The 10,882-nt window shown below is 39.4% G+C and overlaps 1 protein-coding gene across 1 annotated transcript; it reads right to left on the bottom strand.

Moving 5' to 3' along the window:
- Window positions 1-688: 688 nt before the first annotated feature.
- LOC149845978 (Galactose mutarotase-like superfamily protein) lies at window positions 689-3,474 on the bottom strand. Its single transcript, XM_089997812.1, has 5 exons — window positions 3,278-3,474; window positions 3,161-3,210; window positions 2,567-2,693; window positions 1,663-1,767; window positions 689-1,534 (listed from the first exon to the last, which is right to left on the bottom strand). Exons 1-5 carry the CDS (start codon window positions 3,387-3,389, stop codon window positions 903-905), a joined length of 1,026 nt encoding a protein of 341 aa, XP_089853938.1. The 5' UTR covers window positions 3,390-3,474; the 3' UTR covers window positions 689-902.
- Between the last annotated feature and the right edge of the window lie 7,408 nt (window positions 3,475-10,882).

Raw genomic sequence — 10,882 nt, 5'->3', positions numbered from 1 at the left:
CCTCCTTTCTGCTCGTGCATAGGCTAGACTAAGGCTTCCTCTCATCATTCACTTTTCTTCTTGAATAATCCTATAGATCTTGCATGGATCACTCACTAGGATGCTAATAATGCGGTAACTGGTGAGACTTACAACCAGACAATTGGTGGATGCCCAATGGATGTGCAATTTGAAAAGCTTAAATCTAAAATAAAGAAATGGAGTAAGTCTTCAAAATGAACAAAATCAGTCAATCCATATGGGAAAAGAAGAGTCAGAGATTCAAGACCACCTCTATGAGAGTCTGCAATGAAGAGGCATTTGACTGCTCAAAAACAGAAAATTAGGGTGAAAAAACAAACAAACATTGACAAAGTGGGTACAGAGTACTAAAGCTGGGTTTAAGAGAAGTTGATGCTTGCATATTTCAGACCAATAAAATATGCAGTTGCACCATAACTAACATTTTATGAGATACCAATGAGAAGAACATGGCATCTTATTCAATTATTTCGGAAAATTTGTCCAGACAAAGTCCTTTCTCTTTCTCCCATGTCCCTTTCCATTGCATTTTGAGACTCATGCAGGCATGGAGAACAATTTTCTCATGCTTCCATTGACATTAAACAAAGAACATATAAGGTCAATCCAGCAATTGCCTTTCAGGAGACTGACCAACAGTCTTTAATGCTCATTCACAGTTAGCCTAGAAAGAACTTGCCAATAGGATTGTTGCTAATGTTCAATATAAGATTTCTTTAACTTATTTACAGTAGCATCTAGAGTCTAGACTAGACAAACGCTACTGTAAAGTAGTATCATGGAAGCAAAGGAGAGAAAAAAACAAAAAACAACCAACACAAGGAATAAAGTATAATTGATAACAAAGGTGGCTAGTTTATCAAACCGTTGACTTCTAGCACCTATTGCTGCTGGTCCACTGAAAACTCAAACAACATAGTGTGGTGGTATTTCTCTCCAGGTTTGACCACAACAGAAGGGAAGTTTGGCTGGTTTATGGCATTTGGAAAACCTTGAGTCTCTAGGCATAGCCCAGCATGCTTTCCATAAACAGCACCGCCCTTACCAACAACACCATTAACATAGTTCCCAGTGTAGAACTGAACACCAGGAGCATTTGTCCATATGTTGAGGACCCTTGAACTTGAAGGATCTTTGACCTTAGCAGCATGCTTCAAGCCAGACTTCTCTTCACTGCAGTCAAGCACATAATTGACATCATAACCACCAGGAACCAGATCGATTGTGCTCCCGACCTTTTTCTCCTCCCTGAGGTCAAAAGGGGAACCTTCAACAGGCATGATATCCCCTTTGGGGATGGTATACTCATCAACTGGAGTTATATGAGATGCCCGTATCTGAACATAGTGTCCCAAAATGTCTCCCAAGTTATGACCAGTTAAGTTCCAATAAGTGTGCTGAGCCAAATTGACTGGAGTGGCTTTGTTTTGTGGAACCGCTTCCATATCTAGCCTTAGTGTTGTCTTTCCAATAAGTGAGTATTTTGCAGTTACAATGAGATCTCCTGGGTAACCTGTGGATTCATCATGACCCAATATTATGAATTTCAACCAAAACTTCGTTTCTCATCACCAAGAGAATCTTAACGATATGGAACTAAGTTAGACACAAATGCAGCGACTAGCTGGCATAGGAAATTACCTTGTTCACCATCATGACTATGATACATGAATGTAATGGATGGGTCATCAACCGATTTGTGTTCCACCATCTTCCACACTACTTTATCAAAACCTTTTTGTCCTCCTTACAAACCAGATAAAAAACAAGGAACACAAACTTGACTGGTAAAGAATTAAAGAAAAATACAAAACAAGAGGCTTGGAATCTGTACAACTTTTGGCATGCATATCAGGCAATTTCATATGTATTCTCAGAACAATAAGCAGACTAAAATGTTTCGGGATGGTCTAAACGTTTTCATGTTCAACTTGATGTTTGACACTGATTTATCTGAAAATTCCGAAGAAGTTATAACACCAACGCTCATAACAGCAAATCCCTAATTTCAAACAAATCACCAGAAAACATCTCAGTAAATTGATTGCACTGTGATAAACCCATGGTTGGCATGAAAGAATAATCGGTTTGCTTTCTGGTTTTCCAACATTTTTTTCTAGTGATGGCTTCAAAGACTCATTGTGTTATTGCATTACATCAAACAAATGTAAATAAAACTCGTCAACAAGTTGACAGCAGTAACTATTAACTTCTGCAGTTTTATCCAGAAACAGAACAAATTTGGCATTGACTTTGGCGTGCAGACATCACTCCATCATGGATGAATGTGGGGGATGGGGCGGGGGGGAGGGATTCCTCATGAAGAAAGCAGGACGTACATAACGGCATTTCCTTAAAGATGAAGCATCCCCAATAACGATTATCAAGATAGCAAAAACAGATGACACAAATACACATTTGGTGAACAAGAATCACTTGCCAATCATTTTCTAAAAAAAGATAATCACCAGCACCAATGACTGCCCCGCGGTAAACGATAAAAGAGCAAGGGTAAGCAGTCAGGTTCAGTTGCAAAAATAATTACCGTGAAGACTGTTTGGAGGATTGTTGATGGGCAGAGTGTACTCCTTCCCGTCGAGGGTAAACTTTCCATCCTTGATTCGATTTGCGACTCTTCCCACAATGCAACCGAAGTAAGGTGAAGATCCATTCTAATAAAGTAATTTCCCAAAAGAACGGTACCATAAACAGAAACATGAGAGATCGAAAGATAATCAAGGTCAACCAAATTGATACAAATCGAATGCGTGCAGTCTCGTGTTACACCTAAGGATCAGATCACCCCCATCTCTCTCAACACCAACATGGGTATGGATGAACCTACTTATCTAGATAAATGGAACAAGCAGATGAATTGCACTGTGGAAAATAATAAAATATTCCAGCTTGTCCATTTCTTGAACAAGTGGGTGCATCAAAAAACTTCTTAAATTTGACTCACATCACATGTAAGAAGAATCCCCTGATCTTTCTATGCAGCATTATGACACGAGACAAAACTTGACCAATAGCACGGAAATGAGGACAATGGCAAACTAATATAGATCTTAGACAGATGAAGCATTAAATTCCATGTATGGAAAAAGGAGACAGACGGGATATTGACGAGAGGTCTTACAATATAAGGCACCAGGGAATCAAATCCAAGAACTACGTCGGCCAGATTGCCTGAAAAAACCAACAAAATAAATGAGAGAGAGAGAGAGAGAGAATTAGATGAGAGAGAGAGAGGAACCTTCAGAATCGGGCACAAGGAGGGATGTGATGGTGGCTCCCCAGTTTGAGACTTTCATGTGGAGGGTGCCGTTGCTCAGCTCGAAGATTTCGGGTTTGGAAGAATCAGCCATCCCCTCGTTTCAACTTTAGCAGAAGAGGCAATGGAAGGAAGAAGGTTGAGACTTGAGAGAGAGAGAGAGATGAAGGGAATGTTAGGGGAAGTAGAAAGTCTGGATAGCTCCGAATCACGATTTGAAAACCGGGGGATCCGGGAGATTTGTACACGTCTTGACTTCATAATGAAACGAGTTTTGTTGGATTGGGTCCAACAGGATGTGACCTAGTTTGACACCGGGCACACCAAAAAACAAAATAAGAGTGAGGAAGGCTGTTGAAGGCCACATTCACCTTGGGAATGAGAATGGTTCACATGCTGTATATAACCCTCACTCCTTTCCTACTATATAAAGAGATTCATGTTAGCTGGATGGGAGCAACCAAGTCTTTCATTATGTTCAAGGGTCATGTTCACCTTTCAAACTAATGGCCTGAACTCAACGAAGGCGTCTGAGGAGAACGTTGATCATCCATGTCCATGAAAGAATTGATCGGACCGACGATAGAGGCTTTCAACAGATTGTGTTTTCTAACTGTTTTTTGTCAACATTGGGTTATGGGCCCACACTTCATGCTACCATTGTGTGTAGGTATTGGTGCACTATGCCGATCAGCAGAGTCGCTGGAATCCAGTTTCAATGGGGTTTTTAGATCAAGTCTAGATCCAAACCGAATGAGGATCCATGGGATCTGACCCAAGAGCATCCAGAAACAGAAGCATATTTGAATTCCAATCTAAATATTCAGACCCGTTCCGAACATCGCTACCCAAAGCGATCCACACGCTTGCAGGACATCTGTGGTCCTAGTGGATCTCTCAGTTAGTCAATGCTCATCGTGATCCTTTTATTGCTTTGATTCTAGTACAAAATCATATTTTTGAATTTTGCTTCATCAATAGTTATTTCATGTAATTTTTTTTTTTTTTTTAGGAGCCGGATTCTATGGATCTGGATAGTTCTGATACCCTGTAGGATCTTTTTGTGGTACTAGAGGGTGTATGGGGTCCAAGGGCAATTTTTATTTTTTCGAAAATTCGCTTCTCTCTTGGTGTTGGTGCAGGATCCAATTCACAACTTATTTGGATCCGGATCTTGATCCGTCTTCATGAGGGGGGTCCTAGGTGACACCACTTTAGTGTGGTTCATCTTGGATCTCATTTGAATTCATGTTGACCAGCCCAAAGTAAAAAATGGACTATTGGTGGAGTTATTAGCATTTGACAAAATCTAGGCTTGCACACTCATTTTTGGTGCAAAACTTGGGAAGGTCAAGGTTTCTTTATTGTAGCTCTTCCCAAGCAACCTAAGCCCTTAACTAGGGAGGTAGACCAAGGGGTGAGGGGTCTTGTTCAATTTCGAAATTGGAAGTGTGGCTGGTTCTAGAGTGAGAAAAATCAAGTTTTTGGTGTGGTTGGTGCTAAAAAGAAAGTTATATTGGTGTGAGAAAAATCGAACGTCGTTTTTGTGTGGAAGGTGCTCTTGTGAAGAGGTTCTATTCGTGGTGGTTGTTCTAAGTTTGTTTGTGGTGGTTGCTCATCCATCCCTACTGTTCGTATCTCTCTTGTAGCGTCGGTTGTTTTTCAATGACGATCATTATCGATTTTAGCCCGGATATCTCTATCGGTTCTTCGTTTTATTTCTTTAGCTACTTTTATTCGTATTTGTTGCGATTGTTCATGATTTGATGTTGTTAAATTGTATTAGACCATTAAAGAGTTGCGAAGGCATGTTAGAAGTATTTTTTTATGTTAAAACTTGTCTCATTTGATCTTAAGTTATTTCGGGTTGTTGATGTGTGTGAATGAACTCGGGTTCTTTCAAAAGGACCAAATCGATGTTACGTGATAACATAAACGTCTCTGCTAAAACATCTGTGCCGGACTCATTTCTGAACGGATTTTGGTGTTCTTTAGTTTTCTGGAAAGCTAAGAAGATTTATTACAACTTTGTAGTTGAAAGGTTTTTGAGATTCGTTCATTTGGACCCATGAAACTGTCTGTCAAAGTCTCGGTCTGATAGTCATCCACTGTCACCAGTTTGGTTCAGAACCAACTTAATAGTGTTCGGTATTTTTTGATTATCTAGAGATTCTCTAAATAAAATTTCAAATTTTTTGATTATGTGTAAAGTTATAATCTAAACCTACAACTTTCATGTTTTTTGTTTTGATTGAATCATTGCTTAGTTGCCTCAAAAATATTGATCTTTTCTGCTACTGTCGAATCTTTGAATTTTATTTTCTGAAAAAATAACTCATATCATTCTGAAATTCAAAAATTTGTAGAGGACTGTAGAAAATTTCAAAAATTACAATCTTTAGTGTTTTGGAAAGGTTGGGATTTGACCTTCCTTTCGTCAGTTGTGAGTTTTTGTAAACTTCAACGTTTGAGGGGTCAAAATTCACTTCAAACAGTCTACCTCTGAATTTTGATAATCTGTGTTGGACTTGTTTAACAGTCTCGGTGTCGAGTTCGTGGAGCGGTCGTTTCTGCTCCGAATCTAGTATTTTTTGATTCGTTGGAAATCTGTGTGAATCGCGCACAACTTTCATTTGGATTTCTTCTGTCGAAACAGAGCACACATATCCCAAAAATCAGTTTTCCAGAGTTTTGTTTGGACTCTGCATCATTTCAGCTTCCGTGTGCGTTTGGATCTGTTTGGTGGATCGGTGTGTACCGAGTCCACCGTAGCATTGCATCATAAGATCTGATTGGATCGGGTTTGGATCTAGATTAAGTCTGAATCGTGAGATCTAACCCGATATATATTTTAGAACGGGTCTGGATATGAATCAAGTCTGGATCCTTGAGATCTGGCCCTAGATCCATTGAAACTTGATCTAGATCTGAACTAGATTGAATCAAATCTAAAGCTGGATCCATGCATTGTTTACCCCTTTTAAACTGCAAAACTGGTTCAGTGCATTTGGGGACCGGTTTAGAACCCTTTCTAACCATTTCCAAATAATTTTTCACTGGTTCTTGCATGAGGAGATTCTATTTTCTTGTATTTAAGAAAGAACATGAGATTTCTCATTCAGTTTTAGGGGATTTTAGACTTTAGTACATGTTTCAAATAGGTTCAACAGTTCTCAAACTGGTTCAAGATCTTTCTTGATCGATTTGAGGCCGTTTTATACTGATTCAATGTACTTTTTGTTGATTCCAACACTAGGACCCAATTATTACCTATAACAACATACCTAGAACAAGACTAGAGTTTTATCATGTTTATTGCATCTCTGCTAGTGTTCCATATTTTAGTCATATATTCTTATCTGCTAAATTAAAATTTGTGAGCCATAGCTTGTTGGAAAACTAACATTTGGCCCTTCAATTTTACTGTTTAGTAATTTGCCCAATTTGATTTTGTTTGGTGTTGAAAATCCCCAGAAAAGTTTCTCTATTGCATGTGGTTTGAGTTAACCTCTGTTATTTGAAGTTTCTGATAAAGTTTCATATTTTTATCATAACTTGTTCATTTGAGCATTGTTTGTTGATCTGGTTGAAGTTTTGGATTAGTTATATCTTGAAGCATATCTTTCATGCTTTGATACTTTGTTGAATCATCCATCTATTACCTCAAAAATTAGCTTATTTGCTACATGATTAATCACCAAATCAATTTTTTGAGTATTGAGCTTCTGAAAATACTGTAGAATAAATTAGTCACAGCTTTTAGTAGACATCGCCAAAATTTACAAATATTGATTCATTGGAAAGACAATAGAATCTTGTTGAATTTGTCAGTTCTAAATTTTTTCAAACTCAGCCATTAGAGGGGTCAAAAATCCTCTCCAAGCTGTCAGACTGGTCATCGGTCTGTTCTTGGGTGTCCTGTCCATTCATCCCATAGAACTTATCGTAACGTGAACATCACATATCCAAATTTTGTGATCTTGGATCCGTTGGAAGGGTGTTTACATTTTGCAATTTTCTCATGTTTAACCCATCTGTTGACACAGAGTGCTACTGATTTGAATCACATAGTGTTTGAGTCCAGTCCAGACTCACCTGTTATAACTTTAGCTTCTGCGCGTGGAGATCAATTTGAAGCTCGGATTGTGGATCGACTTCTGCGCCGAGTCCACCATCATAAACCCTTTCTGAAGTTGGGTGATTAAAGTTCTAAAGATAACGATCTTAAGAATGTGCCTCTAAGCTTGGGATTAGGGATGGCAGTGGGGCAGGGCGGGGTGGGGGACAAGGTCTCCACCCCCGCCCCGCCTCAAGATTTTATCCTCCACCCCCGCCTTCATCCCCGCTTCATGTCCTCCATCCCCGGTTCAAACGGGGATGAGGCGGGGCAGGGCGGGGATATTGCGGGGAAAAGTGGTCGGGGCGGGGTGGGGGACAAGGTCTCCACCCCCGCCCCGCCTCAAGATTTTATCCTCCACCCCCGCCTTCATCCTCGCTTCATGTCCTCCATCCCCGGTTCAAACGGGGATGAGGCGGGGCGGGGATATTGCGGGGAAAAGTGGTCGGGGCGGGGTTGGGGCGAGGATGAGGCAGGGATCGTGGCGGGGACAGGGCGGGGCGAGGAAAAGTGCACGTCCATCCCTGCCTCCATCCCCGGACGGGGATGGATTTTAACCTTCATCCCCGCCACCATCCTCGTTTCATACCCTTCATCCCCGGTCCAAACGGGGAGAGGCGGGGCGGGGCCCGCTTTCCCCCGGTCCATTGCCATCCCTACTTGGGATCTCAGTTTTTCTAAATCATGTTTTTGGTTATCGATTATTCCAACACATACATCCCATCCAATTCATAAACTCTGATGCTCATCATGCCAGGACATCCAATATCACCACCTCATGTATCAGCTTCTATGTTATCCCTAAAAATTGAAATGGTGGAGTCAGCTGATATAGTACAACCACGCAAAACAACTAGTTCAATCATGTTTTTCCTTTTGTTGTAGGACAACTCCATCCTTCAATTGAATAAAAAGGAAAAAAAAAGTAATATTAGGTGTAGTACAAATCTCCAACTACATGCCAGAGATAAATATCAATGAACCTTAATATAGGACATCCACAAGATTCGATTCAACAAGGGAAAAACTCTTTCAGAAATGGACGCTCAAGATTCCCAACTTTGTTAGCAAAGTGCCAAAACTGGATTTAGCATTTACAGAGGGGAGGAGTTATTTTGTTGCAAGAAAAATTAACAAATATCTCACATGGAATTGAAGCTATGTAAATTTTGAAGCCAGTGAATAACATCAAAACTTGGTTGCCAAGAGCATTTAAAAGAGAAGTGTAGGAGGTATTTAGGCTCACAATTTTGCATAAGATGCAACTAAGGCTATGTTTGGGAGTCAGTGTTGGGAAGGAGATGAGAGGGGTGATGAGAGTGGAGAAGAAACAGAGAGATGAGGCTGAAGTTGTCAATAACATCCTTGTGAGAATGTAGTTGAATATGTCCCAACACTATTCTCTTCGCCCAAAATGGGGCTCCCAAGCACCTGTGGGGCTAAGTGGTATTTATTAAGTCCTCATTAAATACCATCTCCGCTCTCATCTCTTGTTCCCAAACAAAGCCTAAAAGATAAACAAAGGGATGGAACCTGAGGAACCATCATGCGACCAAAAAACTACACTCTATGAACTACTCAAATTATATCACAAGGAAAACCATCAACTCACATCCACATGATCAATCAAAGACTTTTGAAAGGGTATATATAGCTTTGCAACAATAGATTATACCTATAATCAAGTTAGCATCTCATGATGCAAGTTGTTTTGTCTCAATCTAGCCTCATAGATGTGTTTAGCATGCTCAATTTAGTAGGGATCAACTCTTAGATCATGTTCTTTCAATAAAAGGAAAAAATGTTTTTATGAGTCAGGAAAAGTAGATGCATTCATAGCCATTGATTTTTGAATCGCCAGAAAAACCTGTATATAGGTTGGATTCCAGAAATACAAAAGTTGGTTTCTGCTAATAAAAACATGTAGATCATATGTGAGAATAAATAAAGACAAATGTTGTTTGTGAAGTTAATTTTAAATACAATCGACTGTAGCAAATATTTTATATATATATATATATATATATATATATATATATATATATATATATATATATTGCATTCTTTGTGATGAGTACATGGAACACCAACGCAATCTCATGAAAACTCTAGTACAAACATCCTAAAACTAGGACAACTACTTGAAATGAATGGTTGCTTTCTTGCATGGAACTAAGAGAGGGCATGACCATCCTTGCTTCATATGAAGCCACTTCTAGAGAAGCAATCCACCAATAGGTTTCAAATACTGCCATTGGGAGAATTTATGCATAAAGCCAGCTTATCATCTATGAGGAGAAAATCAGCCAAAATAGACTCATCATAGTGGCAAGCACACACTAATCTTACCAATAAGCTCATTTTCGTTAGGTAAGGAACCAACCTATCCAATCCACATGACAATGCCCCTTTCTTTCATTCCGATAGAACCAATTAGACTACAACAATCCCACAAAACACACAGAATTGACCAAGAATTGCTGCTGCTCAAGAGTTATAGGATCTTCACAGAGTGTTCAACATAATCCTTAGAGCTCTATACTCGTTCATGGGAAGATCGGCCAAAATTTGCATTATTAAATCATCATCATCAACTATCATGAATGTCATGGCCAGTTGATGAGCGATGCTCTTGGCACTATGGAAGTACATAGTAATGAAATTTGTCCCCTTTTTCAATCTTTGAAGTTGGGATTTCAACTGTTGCACAGGTGACCTTGAGTGTGCAACATGTGTTCGTTTTAGTACATTCCAAACACTATATGACATGTTGAGTCCTACAATTTTTTATTATGTACAGTCTCTATTGATGAGGGACGGATCCAACTCAGGATGAGCTAATCCATCCTCTAAATTCAACAAAAGTTGGCTTCCTAGTCACCTCTTGTCCAACTATAACATGTAGAAATTCATTGGGATGAGGTAGAGAACTATCAATATAGTCCATCAAGTTGTACCTACTGAGCAATGGGATCAACCGTGATTCCCATAGAAAAAAGTTGTTTATAGACAACATAACCAATTAGAAGTATTGTAGATTTGTAGGCATAGGGAGAAGGAAGGACCCAAACCAAAATTGATGATCTTATTTGTAATGGTTATTGTTGTTCAAGTCATTCTGCACCATGATAGAGGACAACCGAGTGTAGATCATGATCACACAAGCAAGCAGACAAACCGATGAAGTTGATGACATGAATCATACCGAGATTAATTGTGAGATGGTGTGCTCTGATACCATAATAATGTATTAGACAGACAAGAAAGCAATACCCCACACACATGTAAGGCACAATCTAACGTGGTTAAACTTCTGTGAGAGTCGACATCCATGGCCCCAAGTTTTCTCTCCCTCTCTTTGTTATAGATGTGAGGTGAGAGGTTCCTTTAATAAAAGTTAAGTTACAATTGAGATCACAATGCTTTGATAAGTCTTCCTTGATTATAGGAACAATTTTGATATGATTAGA

Source organism: Nuphar pumila, chromosome 2, assembly GCF_984573655.1.
Source record: "Nuphar pumila chromosome 2, dmNupPumi1.hap1.1, whole genome shotgun sequence".
In the NCBI taxonomy this organism is placed as follows: Eukaryota; Viridiplantae; Streptophyta; class Magnoliopsida; order Nymphaeales; family Nymphaeaceae; genus Nuphar; species Nuphar pumila.
Note: the sequence above shows the minus strand (reverse complement) of the source record. Positions and strands in the feature narration are given on the sequence as shown.

What these genes read in the sequence shown, in the direction of transcription:
- LOC149845978 (XM_089997812.1), bottom strand. Translation starts at nt 3,389, where the DNA reads ATGGCTGATTCTTCCAAACCCGAAATCTTCGAGCTGAGCAACGGCACC. An exon ending in ATTCCCTGGTGCCTTATATT is followed by an intron (nt 2,694 to 3,160) that starts GTAAGACCTCTC and finishes TTACTTTATTAG; the next exon opens with AATGGATCTTCACCTTACTT. An exon ending in TCCTCCAAACAGTCTTCACG is followed by an intron (nt 1,768 to 2,566) that starts GTAATTATTTTT and finishes CTGGTTTGTAAG; the next exon opens with GAGGACAAAAAGGTTTTGAT.